At 44.8% G+C, this 15,836-nt stretch overlaps 1 protein-coding gene across 1 annotated transcript in view; it reads right to left on the reverse strand.

Annotated features, from left to right (window-relative positions):
* ccdc66 (coiled-coil domain containing 66) overlaps positions 1-15,569 on the reverse strand; it is a gene marked incomplete at its 5' end in the record, with an annotated part of 36,959 nt that extends 21,390 nt beyond the window's left edge. Inside the window, 9 exons of the mRNA XM_083661005.1 lie at positions 615-877; positions 2,358-2,474; positions 4,082-4,134; positions 4,398-4,543; positions 5,928-6,003; positions 7,291-7,476; positions 10,938-11,126; positions 14,424-14,482; positions 15,559-15,569. Of these exons, the coding sequence (XP_083517131.1) occupies positions 615-877; positions 2,358-2,474; positions 4,082-4,134; positions 4,398-4,543; positions 5,928-6,003; positions 7,291-7,476; positions 10,938-11,126; positions 14,424-14,482; positions 15,559-15,569 (1,100 nt within the window). The remainder of the gene's footprint in view (positions 1-614; positions 878-2,357; positions 2,475-4,081; positions 4,135-4,397; positions 4,544-5,927; positions 6,004-7,290; positions 7,477-10,937; positions 11,127-14,423; positions 14,483-15,558) is intronic.
* Positions 15,570-15,836: the final 267 nt, after the last annotated feature.

A 15,836-nucleotide genomic window follows, 5' to 3' on the forward strand; every position in this document is an offset into this window, starting at 1 on the left:
AAAATCCGCAAAGCCTTCCTTTAGATATACTGTACTTTATAACAGGTGATCTCATTGTTTTTATTTTCTCTCATCAGTAAAACAATATACGGTACTCATTTTAAATGGACTCTGGAATAAATTTTGCTCATTTATTTGGGTGACCCAAATAAAATATCCTGCGACCCACCAGTGGGGCCCGACCCAGTGTTTGGGAATGACTGCTCTATGGTATGGAGTCATATCATGAGATAAGCAAACAGATCATCCAATGCATCCTTTCAACTATCCATTCCTCCATCCATGCACTCATATCCCCCTCCTTCTGGTCTGGTCTCCATGCACTTTACCCTTGTATTCTACATGGTCATATTCTGCTGCTGTTTATTTCACCTGTCTTGTAAATGTGTAGTTGTTATTGCTGTTGTGACTTTGCACACTGTGAAGGTTGGACACCAATGACTAGTGGTTGGCCTTCTAGTCCACTGTATTTAGGACCCCCCCCCTTATTGTTGTGTATGTTTATGTCTTTTATGTATTGTACTTCTTGCTGCAAAACCAATTTCCCTTCAGGGACATGATAAAGTTGAAGTTCTCTCCTTTCATCCACTCCTCCCTCCCTCGCTCCATCCTACCTGGCTGGATATCCGGTGGTCGTATCCACGCTGGCTCGGCCTACACTCTCTCCTCCACAGCTGCTCATGGCCTCCCAGACCAGGGACCCCACCTCCCACTCCCCCCCTCTGTCCAGACCCCCGGCTGGGGCTGGGGCTGGGGCTGGGGCTGGAGGTAGGGTGGACAGAGCCGCCGGGGGTAGGACAGACAGGGTTGAAGCCTGGACAAAAGGCTTAATTTGCAGCGAGTCAAAGTGCATGGCCCAGCGCTCATGGTCCTCTGTCTGGAGAGAGAGAGAGAGGGAGATTGTTCATTACAAACATCAGTGCTGGTCTGTAACACCAAGCCTTTCCTACACAGTATGCTTTACAGTCATGTTACAAATCTATACTGGAAAAGTGTCTGTCTTTAGCCCTAGTCTCTCTCTACTCCAAAACACTCTGGTTTATAGCTTGAGAAGAATCAGCTCAGTTCACCTGAACAAACCTGGTGGATGGATCAGTTCCCCGTGAAAAAATAATAAATAAATAAAAAACGTAAAAGGAAATTAACAGTTTGCTCAATTCTGTTGAGATGGATGGAAAGGTGTGAATGTGTGTGTGTGTGTGTGTGTGTGTGTGTGTGTGTGTGTGTGTGTGTGTGTGTGTGGCCCACTTGAGAAAGAGATGGAAATCACAATGTGATTACGCCCGGGCATGCTGCTAGCTTACGTTAGCACTTCTAGCAGCACTAACAATACAGTGTTGTAGAACAAGCAAGGCTTAACAGATGGTAGATATTTCCAATACATGTCCGGTATTATCCATACTGCCTTTATGATCGCTGTTACAGTAACGGAAATTCAATGATTATCTATACAACATCCTATTTCTGCGCTCTGAGGGAAAAAAACGCCAGCTCCAGCGCTTGTCTGGTGCGGCTGCCTTTTGTGTTCCTTGAGGACGCATCTGGTTGCTTTTAGCGAGGACATGCTGGCACTGACTGAGGATAAGGCACTGTACAGACATGCAGCCTTATGGCTCATTTATGCTCCATTTTCATACGAAAATGAACACGTCCGTTTCAAGCGATGTAACCGGCACTGCCCACATACTTCCATGCATCTTTCACGTTGGTATCATGTTAGTTAAGCAATGCACCCACTAGTGGGCAGTAGAGTCAAGTGTGTGTGTGTGTGTGTGTGTGTGTGTGTGTGTGTGTGTGTGTGTGTGTGTGTGTGTGTGTGTGTGTGTGTGTGTGAGAGAGAGAGAGAGTGTGAGTGTTTGAGAGTGCGAGTGCGAGTGAGTGAGTGAGTGAGTGAGTGAGTGAGTGAGTGTGTGTGTGTCTGTGTGGTACTGCTCCATTTCATCCGTATACAGTAAGCTTTCAGAAAACATGCAGAATTATGCACAGAATATACGCAGACAGAAGGCCCCGTCCGTATCCGTATTTATCATTGAGCATAATTGAGCCTTTTTAGAAGGCTAACTAGCCAGCAAAGACACTGATGTCAACATAGACATGCTAGCTACTTAGTTTCTTAGTTAGTTTCTCCTGTGTGTACTGCACCTGGCTATGCAGTATTTTCTCCTCCCTCCTGTGTCTACTGCACCTGGCTATGCAGTATTTTCTCCTCCCTCCTGTGTGTACTGCACCTGGCTATGCAGTATTTTCTCCTCCCTCCTGTGTGTACTGCACCTGGCTATGCAGTATTTTCTCCTCCCTCCTGTGTGTACTGCACCTGGCTATGCAGTATTTTCTCCTCCCTCCTGTGTGTACTGCACCTGGCTATGCAGTATTTTCTCCTCCCTCCTGCGTCGACCCGTCTCCTCCCTCTGTCGGTGCAGCTCGTCCAGCCAGCGTCTCCTCTGCTCCTCCCTCCTCTCCACGCTCAGCACCTCCTGCACACAACACCATTCACTACATTACGTTACGTTACATTACATTACATCATTTGGCAGACGCTTTTATCCAAAGCGATCTACAATGGCAAAATCGCTTTTCCGCCTTGTCGCAGCATTTTGTGGGCGTGGAAACCAGCTTCCAGCTTGGAGCTGTAGCCTGTAGAAACGTTTTCAGGTCGAGGTACACAGGAGGGTGGGGGGACGAAATGTGTAGGAAGAGCTGTCATTGGGTAGCTTTAACGAAAGGTCCCGCCCTAGTCCCGCCCCGCGAGCGTGAAGCCGCTCGGAGACAAGCCGCCTCTAGTCTGCGACAGCGAAACGCTGGGCGGTTCCAGCGGCAGGGGGTGCGAGGTTGAAATGGACCAATCAGACGCGGAAATAGAGCAAGACAGCCTATCAAGATGCAGCGTCAAAGAGGCTTTCACGAGCCGTCACAATAACACATTTTTGTCAGCAATAGAGCAATCAACTATGGAGCACAGTCTATGACAACTACAGCTGGACCGACAGAGGGAGGAGACGAGTCGACGCAGGAGGGAGGAGAAAATACTGCATAGCCAGGTGCACTAACTCCATACAGTAAAGCCCCTTTAAGATAGGCACAAAAAACCACTAATATCCACAACCTACCGGCTTTTATTTTGGTCTAAAAGCCGATAGAACAACCATCCAACCGCCATGGCTTTTTATCGGATCAGCTGTGAATGGCAAGCGATACAGTATAAATAGCACACCTGCTGGAAACTCTATTTTTCGACCCTTGATAACGGATGTCAGTGCTTCAGTTCCCACAGGCTGAAATCTGACCTTAAATTCTTTAAATTGTCTTTACATTGTGCCCAATGGAAGCCAAATGACGGAATATGCAAACAGAAAAAAAAGAAAAAAGAAACACTTAGTGCACAAGCGTCAAGTCAGCCAGAATGTAAAAGTAGGTCTTCTGATTCATGGCTTTCAAAATAAATAAATGCCTTTATTCTGAAAGTAAATCGCGGTATTTCCGTTGCTCGTCTTGCTAATTGTCGCCGTATTGACACAGCCCAAATATTACTGTTGTGTGTTTCAGAAAGGTATAGTTTAAATTTCTATACATTGATTATATTGATTAACTGTTTTTCCGGCCGTGACCATATCGTGGCACTGCCACAGTTTATGTATTGAAGACAATGTTGTGCTGTAGCCTACAGGCACACTTAAGACCAGGTATGAATGACATTGTTAAAATAATTGATTTGTGGCTGTATTTTAGTTACATACAGTGCCAGGTAGCAGGAGCTTTATTATTTTGAAAATTCACCAGATTCTCTATGCCTTTCCTGTGACTGACTTCCTGCCAGCTTGATCTGCTCTGTGCTGCTTGACGCGACTTGAAGCAGCTTCCGTCAAAAATAGACTGGGCGGTGCATCCTGGTGGCTCACCTGGTAGCACGCGTACCACAGAGGCTCCGTCCTTCGCGCGGTCGACGCGGGTTCTAATCCGACCCAAGGTCCTTTGCCGCATGCCATCCCCTCTCTCTCCACACCTTTTCTGTCAGCCTAGTGCCTCCTGTCCTATCTAAATAAAGGCAAAAATGCCCAGGTCAAAGGTCAAATATCCACCATACCTGGAGCCTGCCAGGTGCCAAATTCTGCTGCTGCTCCAAGGTTACCTGCTCATCTGAAACACACACGCACACACACACTCTTGTTGGGATCACTTGTACACAAAAATGGACTGTATATCATTTAATAGCATTTATGGGTATGAATATTAAGGTATGTCGTTCTCAGGGGAGTTCCCCAGTGGGCAGTTCCTCTCAGGGAGTCCCCAGAACTGTCTGAAAATGCCTAATGAAAGTCCTCACAAATATAGTTATACAAATGCGCGCGTGTGTGTGTGTGTGTGTGTGTGTGTGTGTGTGCGTGTCTGCGTGCGTGTACCTAGCTCTCTCCTCCACTGAGCCTTCTTGGCGTCCAGGGCAGCCCTGCTGTCTGTGTGTGGCTCCTCCAGCCAGCTGGACAGACACCCAGGTGACCTGCTGTCTGTGTGTGGCTCCTCCAGCCAGCTGGACAGACACCCAGGCGACCTGCTCAGGCCAGATAAGACACTCCAATGTAAACTCACACTTCACAACTATAAACTCCAAGAAAAGCTTTAGCCCGCACACTGTTAATACACCCTGGCAGTCCCAGTGACAGGTCCGTATCATGTACTCCATCATGTACCACACACTGTTAATACACCCTGGCAGTCCCAGTGACAGGTCTGTATCATGTACTCCATCATGTACTTATACCATGTTAGCAGGGCCAAACTGGGGGAAGGGGGTACAGTCAAACATTTCTGGGAGGCATCTTTTTTTACAGTCATCACGCTTGCCAATGAAATATATTATACCATGTGGTCTGGGTGAATACTCTTTTCTGATTGGCTGGCAGGTGTGCGTTAAAGTCGTCTGTTGCACACGTAGTTCGGCTCGAGTTTAATCGCCGTTCTAAATAGACCCTTTTCACAGGGGCCATTGTGTGTGGAAAAGGCAGGGTAAACGCAAGGTGCAAGCAAAACACTAATGAGGGTTTCCATGATTGGAATTTGGAAGGATGAGATGAATGGTCAGTTCATATAGTAAGAGACTCTCTGCCAAAAACAAAATAACACTAATTTTGGGGACATACTGTTGGTTGGAAAAGGGACTATAATCATTCCTTGTCATAATGGTAAGCTCTTGCTTCACTAACTTTTGATTTTGAGTGCAAAACTTTCAACAAGAATTTGCAAATAATTATAGTTTATATTGTTTGCAAATGACCACGGTATAAACGGGATGATCGAGTAGGTGTGCGTTCAATGGTTTTAAGGCACAATGTGGAGGTGAAGAACCACCCGACAAGAGCTTTGACTCTTACTACGTAGAGTCAATTTAGAGGAGGTATAAAGTGCTCTAAATTGCTATATGAGGAATTGAATCAAAATGCTTAGCACAAATAAAGCCAAATAGGAGCCTTAACGCTCTTGGAGGAGTGAGTGCAGGAGCCTGGCAGAGACGCAGGTGCCAGGTGTGGGAGAGAGATGAAGGTATGGTTGCCTATAGCTGGAGATTGAAGCCGCGCACAGACACTTCTCCACTGTCGTGTCGACATTTCGACAAAATCCTTATATAAAAAGTTTTAAGGCTGGAACCAAGCCAACCCGTGTCCTACTGAATCGTGAGTGACCATAAAACATTTCACTTGGAGCAAAAACAAAAAATAAAGATGGAGGGGGGGGGGGATCAAAAATCATTTACCCCCTCCCTATGTTATTTTTTAAATTTTTGCTCCAACTGAAATGTTGGAAAACAATTTGAATGTGATTCTAAAAAATAAGAATAAAATAAAAAAGTATTCTACATGGGATTCACCAAACTTTTTTTTGCATGCAGCACAAAATTGTTGTAGAAATCCATCCTCAGGTGAGCTCCGAGTCCTCACCTGTTGTCTTTATCCTGTGAGGTTCCTCCTCCTGCCTCGCTCACTGAGGAGCCAGGGTTAGCGTCTCTGTGGTCTCCTAGCAGACAGAGGAATGTGCTGAATTTACTCCCACAGAGGCTGGATTTGAGTTTTCTTTTTGCAACAAAATTCATAACCATGTTTTAAAGACGCAGGAGCCATAAAACATAAAATAAAATAGGACCTTTAAAGTGTAACTTACCCCCAAAACACTTTTTTTCAGCTTTTAACCAATATATATGGCTTTTGGGGTGGTATGTGAAGGATTCTGGTCAAAATCTCCACATTTGAGACCAATCTGTTACAATTTTACAAACCCCTATCATTTCAGCAGCATAAGAGCCATCTATGGGTTCAACCCTGCTTTTTTTGTGCCCTCAAATGAATGGGCGATTTGGTACATCGTTATGTCATGGTGGTATTTGCGCGTGCCCCACTCATGTGATTTTTTTTTTTTCATGTGATTATTACTGTAGTTCACGCGGCACGAGCCCAAGAGCAATGCATCATGGTAATCACCTACTGTGGCTAATGTTAGTGGCTAGCTAGTTATGTTACATGGCAGTAAAACGCCACTGAATGACCAAATTGATATAACTTTTAACCATTTCGAGTAACACTGTTTCCATACGGATCACCAGCTTTAGTTTGTTGTTTATAACGTGGCTATATTTATCATTTATCGTTCTCTATCTCTCATACACTGAAAATACTGGGAGGCGGGCCATAGCGTCTCTGTCGATGATTTGATTTGACAGTTCTGGGCACTGGCGTTGGCGTTGGCCAATCCTGGCGTGTTCCACCCCCAAATCGATTGTGTTCTGGTGCAAAGCGAGTGGGTTCCAGGACGAAACAGGCTCGAGCCAACTACGTTATCTTTAGAGCAGCGCAGTAAATACAATATTCCTGGAATGCGAGTTTAACTAAACAGTTACATGTCCTCTGCATTCTACAACAAATAAAGACATTACAATTTGTTTTATTTTGTATCTTACATACTTATTGGCCAAGTTATGATAGTTTATTCTGTCAGGGTACAGAAGGGAGTATAGGCGGCCATCTTGCCTGCAGAGTTTTCAAATCAAGTAGAATACCGTTTTGCAAGAAATCTGGGGGGGGTCCGTCCCCCTTTAAGCAAACAGAGACAATGCAGATAACAGCTATCCGCATTATATATTATATCGGTCAGTGGCCGCCCTGCTCTCTAAATATATCTGCATCGGCCATTGAAAAACTCATATCGGTCGACCACTATTAATATTATTAGTAGTAGTAGCAGTGATAGTGGTAGTAGTAGTAGTAGTAGTAGTAGTAATAATAGTAGTAGTAGTAGTAGTATTGTTACCCTGGGTCTTCTGGTCCTCGAGGGGGTGCCAGCTGCTGTCGGAGGTCTGGACAGTGTTGAGGATCTGCTGTAGCTGCTCATTAGTCAGACATACCACGCTCTCCTTCAACTCTGCCTCCCCATTGGCCAGCGTATCCTTTAGCCCAGCCTTGCCATTGGCTCGAGTCACAGTGTTCTGAAGCTGTCCTGCTTTTCCATTGGTTCTGGAGGACTGGACGGAGGTAGTGTGTTTGAGTCTGTCTGAATTCACCTTCAACACACACACACACACACACACACACACACACACACACACACACACACACACACACACAGGTTAGCATGATCACCCGGTTCACTGCGTTTCCGCCGAGGGTGGAGTTTAGGTTTGGACAGCTGAAGCCAATGCGGGAGTAGCAAAAACTGCAGTTCCTTGAATGGCCACTTGAGGCTGGCTGCAAAAGCAAGTCATTCCCCATTCACCGTTAAAATGCCGATTTACGGCTGGCCTTACCAGTGTTTAGGCACTACTACTGGGCTGCCAATGTAAGAGCTCTAATGTTTTGGCGACAAGGGACTCCTGGCAATTTAACTACATGTATTGGGGCTGAACCACTTGGGAAATGTGATCTAAAATAGATAAAAAGTCATTTTTCATTTCATCTCGACTTTAAGGCTGTTTTATGGTTGTGAGACAAGTGTCTGTCGACAGTGTCTTAAGAGAAAAATGCTGTAAAAAAGACATAAGTTAAGTATGTGTCTTAAGACACTGTTGACAGACACTTGTCTCATAACCATAAAACAGCCTTTATTAGCCCGCTTCAAGCCACGACAAGCTAGCTTGACGTGGTTGGTGGGAATGGATGCCTGAGCGGTCTTCTAGTTTCATTATGCTATAAGTATCATCACACTCACCACTGTAACGAGGCTGCTCTTCTGTGATTGGCTCTCAAGCTGCAACCGCCGTGCATTTCCCTCACCCACAAGCGACGGCATTTGATCGAATGACACAATAAAAAATGAACTGGTTGAACTTGTCTTGATGAAGGCTGTGCTTCTGAAGCTCCCCTTGTACCTCTCTCATCTCTGCTTATTTTTAAATCAAGTAAATAAAGTATCGTATCACAGGCTCAGCACTGGTTAGTTTTAAATAGACTTGGCAAGGCTGGTGTCACCAGCCTTGCCAAGTAACTAGAAGTTCTTGTCCCCTTCAATGAAGTTCTTGTCCCCTTCAATGATTTTAAAGCAATCATACCACAGTTTCCATGGCAGTTGTGATTACCTTTAATAATGTACCGGAAGGCAGTTAATTTATCTGGGCAGGCTGCCCAAATATTAGTACTAGAAGGGAAATTAACTGCTAGGTAACTGACACCCCATTTACACCTGGTATTAAAATGCGATCTCTAGCCAGACACATTATCTGGATAATAAACTATCTTGGCTTTTACACCTGGTATTGTTAATGCATTCTCGTGGTCCTCATTGAGATCAGATCTGTCCTGCCAAGCAAAACCTGCATCTGAGTAATTTGAGGAGGCAGCAAATCTGTAGGAAGTGTCGACATGGCATAACAGAAACCTCAACAAATCCATATAGACTGCACACATGCAACTCCTGCCACTGCCTGATCCATGCACTACAAAGATGATTAAAGGGAGGGAAGAGGTGTCACTCCAGTCAACATGAATAGGCTAAGAGATGTGTTCAATCCTGTCCAAAGCAGACGTCAAAAATAAATAGCCTATGGGAAATGCTATGTTCAAATGTTAAATAAACCTTATGTACATTTACCGGTAAGTCCCGTTTAACATACTATTTGTCCAAGCATGATATGACACTATTAGGATTATCAACACGTGGAGCGTGTTTGTTAGTAATAACGTTAAGTCACTTAAATTGATGATCAGCTTTCCTTGCCCCCATACTAATGAGAACATTCAGTTACCAGTGATTATCTTAACTGCATATTACTCCAGTGTGATCAAACAAATCTACTTATGTTTTAAGTCAAGTACTCAGGAAAAAATACTGATTATCCAGTTTAGGAAAGGGTTCATACAGTGATAATTACATGAATCTGTCAGCACTCCTTTTGAGTTTGAGGTCCACTATATTTCTGATCAGGCATCTGACAAATGGGGCATATTAATATCATGAGATTTAAAAAAAAAAGTAGGAAAATCCGCACACAGGCAAATGCTGTTCCCAAAGGTTTATCCAGTTGTTACCACAAGCGTGTGACGTTTCCTCAGATGGAGGAAGGGCTTTGCCCCGAAATGTCACAAGGCTTGTGGTAACAACTGAATAAACAGTTGGGAGCAGCGTTGGCCACTGGCCAGTGTGCAGATTCTATTACTTTTTTAAATCTCTACTTGCACTTGGGTCCTGCACCTGGTTTTAACTTTGTATCGTTGGATGTGCGTGCCTTTTGTACCTTTCTGCATATTAATATCATTTTAAAATGTGCCATTATCATTACTCTAACGTGCTCCATGTGTCTCTTTCAGGATGAGGCAAATTAGTGTGGAGGACTTTTTCCACAAAAGGACCCAAAATTCACGCACAGCCCAGAACTGAACAAGCTCTTGCTTTCATTCATTTGGGAGAGATTTTATGTTGAACTTTTTTAAGAGAAGATGATTGAATATAATATTGAAATATTAATTAGACACATTTTTTAAATTGATTTTGTGTAAATGAATTGTTATTGAGTAATTTAAAAAATCATTTGAATAAATCGAAAAAATAATCCATCATTAGAAAAATTGTCGTTGGGTGCAGCCCTACAATACTCCATGTTCTCTGCTCTTCAACTCCATCTCAACCTGGAAAGCTGTTCCTCCTCTCCAAGACATCTTGGGAAGATCGGTCTCGTATTGACTTCAACGCTCTGCATTCTGCACACAGCCAGATTACTGAAGCAGTCTCGTAAAATCATGGCCGACCCATCCCACCCTGACCATGAGCTCTTCAAAACACTCCCTCCTCGGCAAGAGATTGAGGTCTGTGAAGACCAGACCCTCTCGCCACAAGAACAGCTTCTTCCCAACCGCCATCGGCCTCACCAACAAGGCCCGTAAGCCCCTTCCAACAAGGACCTCACCAACACCCCCCACAAAACCCCACTACCTCCTCCTGAACTCCGCTGAATCCCCTCCAGTGACATGAGCCCCCCCTCATGAGCCCCGGCCCCCCAAACGTCAGTTTGCCGTTGGACTTCACTCGTTACTTAAAGTATTATAGCTGCTTCTTCTACCAGAACTTTACACCATTTAGATGACTCTTGCTAACTACATTGTGCACCACTTAGACTGTAACGCATATTTAATTTAATGCCTATTTAACTCGGACTGTAAATTCACTGCCTATTTAACGCCTATTTAACTCGGACTGTAAATTCATGTAAATTCATTGTAAATTCATATTTTATGGCTACTGAACACTCCTCCACTTGTGTATATACTGTATATTTGGACTGCACTTGCAACGTTGTGATTGTCTTTTTGTTGTTTTTCCCATTTCTTTATCTCTGAATACTGACATGACCGCTACGCTGCATCCAGACATTAAGACAAATTCCTCGTATGTAATCTTGCGTATTGTTTGTGGCAATAAAAGTAATTGTGATTGTGATTCTTTGATTTGATAATCACTTTGAGACTTACCTTGTGCGCAGCTCTGGCGCTGTTCTCTGCCGTGGGATTGGTCGGTGACTTTGTGGTGGCAGTGGATGAGGTCAGAGCGGAGGAAGCTGCCTTGCTCCTGGGCTCCCGGCGCCTGCCTGCCTGCCGCCTGACTGGCTGCTCCTCCTGTCTGCAGCTCAGGATGCTCTCCGCTCTGGGCCTGGAGGGCAGCTGGGATCACATTACAATATATTTAGATCACATGAAACTTTACTAGGAGAATACCAGTGCAATTCTGTTTTTCAATGGCTATTATTTCTGACACTGGACAGACACTGGAGCATACAACTTGATTGCCATATGTGAACGCCACTAGCCATTGACTTGCTGAAAGTAAATCCATTGTCATTATGTGTTCTGCTGTTCTTTGTGATTGGCTGAGTTAATTGATGCAGCTGTTACTAATTACCCAATTAGTCCAGTCTAACATATACAGTACATATTTAGGCTTTAAAGCACATAAGGTGTGGCTAATCTGGTCACTGTATATATCAGTGTAGAATTGATCTGATTTGATAATTGATCCAAATTGTCAGGCAGATGTTTCCTACCTTAATTGGATTCCTCTCAGCGCCTGTAGTGGAGGAAAGACCTAATAGTGAACAGCGGTTCCAAACACATACTCACTGGCTTATATTACATTACATTACATTACATTTAGCAGACGCTTTTGTCCAAAGCGACTTACAATATCACAATTTGTCAACAGTACAGAAAACCACTATGCAACACAATCAATGACAGCCAAGATATTTTGATAGACTAGCACCATGTAGGAAGTAGTTTGAGAAGGAATAAGTAACATGTAGCATTAGTAGTTTTTTTTTTATTTATTAACACATTGACTGCCAGCCGTTTTTTTCTTGCTGTAGGTAGCTTCTGCCAAGCCGTTTTTTGAGGATTGTGGCTCATTTTACAAGAGCCGAGGATTATTTTCTGCTTGGAGTTTGTGAACATACAATATCTCAAAAGTACTAATAGAATGTGTACTTTCTCTGTATAAAAGAGTTAGTTTGTAGAGTTAGTAGTTATGTAAGCATTAGCAGTTGAATACAGCATGGTTTTAGCGTCAGAAAAAATATTCAGAGATAAACGGCTTTTTGTGAAATTCGATAGAACTGTCACTTTAACCATTCATTTTTGGCTCTCTCTCTCTCTCTCTCTCCCTCCCCCTCTCGCTCTCTCGCTCTCTCTCTCTCTCTCCCTTCCCCTCGCTCTCCCTCCCTCTCTCTCTCTCTCTCTCTCTCCCTCCCTCTCGCTCTCCCTCCCTCTCTCTCTCTCTCCCTCCCTCTCGGGAGGGAGACGCACTAGGTTTAATCCTAGTGAGAGGGGGAGAGGGAGAGAGAGAGAGAGAGAGAGAGAGGGAGGGAGGGAGAGAGAGAGAGCGAGAGAGAGAGAGAGAGAGAGAGGGAGAGAGCGAGAGTTGCTTCAACTCCTCCCTCTTCTTGGCTGCAGCGGCCGTCACAGTCTCAGTGCTTTGCTGCTGTCCTGTGCCTGTCTGCACGGCCGCTGTTTGAGGAAGTCGGCATGGACTCGCTCGCTTCTTGGAGTTTTGGTTGAGGGCTTTGATGAAGCTTTTGCGATTCTGGTCATATTTATGCTGCGTGTTTCAAAGTGTGTCCCACCCGCAATCCACTATGCAAATCTGCAATCCCGCACCGCCAGCAATCAGCGCGAAATGAAAGCGCCTTCGCCAATCCACCTTCATGAGAATGGCTTCAGTCACACTGCTTTTTGCTTGCCTTCCTCTAGTCAGGAAAGCACTGTCACCACTTAGTGGGTCGGTGGAATGGGTTGTACACGTTGTACACGTCCAATACCTATATAAGAGATGTAAAAGGGTTCGATGCACATCCCACCGTCAAAAAAAAAAAAACGATTTTTTTGACGAGTCAACTCGTCGCTGGCAGTGAACAGCTGGATTGTGTTTGACGACTACACTCGTCGCTGGCAATCAAGGTGTTAAAAGATGTTAGTTCAAGAAGGGCCCAGGTTTAGCCTGAAAAGGTGAGTTTTTAGTCTCCGCCGAGAGATTGGCAGTGATTCGGCCATTCTGACTGAAGGGGGGAGCTCATTCCACCATTGAGGGGGCAGGGACGAGAAGAGTCGCGATCGGGACGGGCGACTTTTGAGCCCACGTAGCGGTGGGTTATATTTACCATTACTGCCATAGGTGCAAGGGCGGAGAGATTTACTTACTTTTAATTACTGTATCATGCGTCTGTTTGTAGCATAAATATGTAACCTAATGAATGTGAGTCCTCGTGAGTCCCGAGTGGTAGCGAGTAGGTTGGTTAAACTCACTCCCCCAGTATAAAGGCACGTTAATCAGCTCCGCCAAGGGAGCTAGCTCTCTTGGTGCAGTGGTTAGCGTGTCCGTCCCGCAAGCCAAAGGTCGGCAGTTCGAATCCACCCCTGGGCAAGCCCTTAACATGGGTTGCTGCAATTACCATAAAACAAACAATGCCGACCCACGCTCCAAATGGATGCAGGATATGCATGCGAAACCAAGTACAAAAGTAAGTATATCTCTCTCTCTGGCCTAAAACATCAAGACCTGCTGCAATTTTATGAGAAAATTGTTTTAGCATCAGACATGCATGCCAAATAAGACTCAAGCCTGGCAAATTTGCACCCAAGATTATTTTATATGCATTCTTTTCATATTGCTCAATCAATTATGCTGCACTTTTTTTTCCTTGGCATTTTTTTATCACTATCACCTTCTGCATTTCAAGGCAAAAGTTCAGCAGTAACCCACAGGATAGAGGAGCTGGTTTGGATCCAGTAGCAGCAGGTCACCAGTTAGAATCTCGAGACCAGTAACAGAAAAAATCAGAGCAATACATTCTGAGACCCCATTTACACCACCGGGCATTAAAATGTGTTTTTGGTGATCAGATTGCAATCGGATAGTGCTTGACCACATACACCTGATTAGATTTACACCTGGAATATGTGTCTCCAGTGTCCACATTGAGATCTGATTGCGATCGGATCAGGCAAACGCCATAGATTAGAGCAGCAGAAAAACAGTGGTGACTGTATGTGGATTGAGAATGCGTTTGCATTTACATTTGTGTCCAATGTGGTCACAATGTGTCCCTGACCACCATCGGTTTGGCCGATCAGATCACAATATCCGTCTTCAATGCGGCTTGGGTGCATTTACACCTGTACTTTCATGTGGTCAAGCACTATCCCATTGCAATCTGATCACCCAAAACACATTTTAAATGCCAGGTGTAATGGGGTCATAGATACCAGGTGTAAATGGGGTCTGAGTTACCTTTGAGCAAGGCACTTAACACCTAATGAGCTGCCTGCTCATTGGCCCCCTCAGCAACAGACTGGGCAGCTCACTGTGTGACTGTGTGGAAAAACTATGAATGTGATTGTGAAGGTGGGGCTGAGGAAGAGCATGGAGCTCCCTGGAGAAATAAAAATGAGAAAACTGAAGCGTCTTACCATGACTGAGTAGAATCAGCCTGGGTTTTCCATTGTCAAGTTCAAACAGCAAGCCGTCTCTGTTCACACAAAGAGAGGAGACATCAGAGCTGGCATCAGCGTTTCGCCGCTAGAAAAATACGGTGCCGCTCAGGCGGTCAACGTGTCTGGCATGATTTCAGTTTCCCGGACAATTGGAATAAATTCCGGTCAAATATTAGATGTGTTTATTGAGGTTAAAAACTGTTGACAGCAGGTTATAGCCTATAATCTTGATATTGTTGTAAATTCCCTGTGCTGCCAACCATGCTTTTATGACCGGTCAATCAAACGGAACGACCCGAAATGCAAGCTTCGGGGTTAATTCATTTATCTGTGAAGTGCAGCCTTTGAATACAAGTACCTACCTAACCTACCTACCTACCTACCTACCTAACCTACCTACCTACTACTCTACTTTAGAGACTGTCCTGTGACTGGAGGGTCACAGGTGTGATTCCCTCGACAGTCGACACATTTTGTCACAGAATCACATCACATCTATGTGGTTGTCAGTCAGTCCTTTAGGTGTCCAAATCTCAATAACTTTAATTAAGTTATCCTTTATTTATCCCCATGGGGAAATTCATGCACTGCATTTGACCCATCCTCTACTAGGAACCTTCCTAGAACTAGGAGCAGTGGGCAGCCGCAGTGCAGCGCCCGGGCGCTATGGCTGAGCTGCCTGACAGGAGTATTAACACCTATTTTGGTGGTGGGAGGAAACCGGACCCCCCCGGAGGTAACTCACACGAACGCGGGGAGAACATGCAAACTCCACACATAAAGGACCTGGGACGGGCCGGGGTTTCGAACCCGGAACCTTCTGTGATTGCAAAAGTGCTAACCACTGAGCCACTGTGCCGTCAATTCATTATCAAATCTAAATAACAATAAAAGCGGAGCTTGCCATTGCAACATGGATGCATTGCAGTTACACAGCAGTAGGCTACAGTACTGTTTGTACGGCACGTTGTTTTTCCCAGTTATGACAAAACGCTGCTCCCTGTTTTGTCGCTGGCTGTAATCCCCATCCAACAATGACACAGCGACGGCCTCGGTCCGCAGTTTAGCGAGCGACTTTAATTTTGAAAACTAAAGAGACAGACAGACTCACCCAAGATTCATGTCGACGGAATATTCTCATTGAACGCGGCAAACCTTGACGAGTGCAGAAACGGAAGCTTGTTTGTCGGCTATCTCGCCACTTCCTGGATACGTTGGTTGCTGTCAACGACCAATAACAGATTCTCCGATTGGCTAATTCATTCGCCTTCCTAAAATGAAAAGAGAACTTCGCCTATACAAGTCGGTTATGCGCATGCGCGAGCGGTCCGCCATCTTGGAAAAGCTAGCTACGGCAGCCCACTTGGACAAACTTGATACTGCACGTAC

This window comes from Poromitra crassiceps (genome assembly GCF_964638095.1).
Source record: "Poromitra crassiceps genome assembly, chromosome: 25".
Lineage (NCBI taxonomy): Eukaryota > Metazoa > Chordata > Actinopteri > Beryciformes > Melamphaidae > Poromitra > Poromitra crassiceps.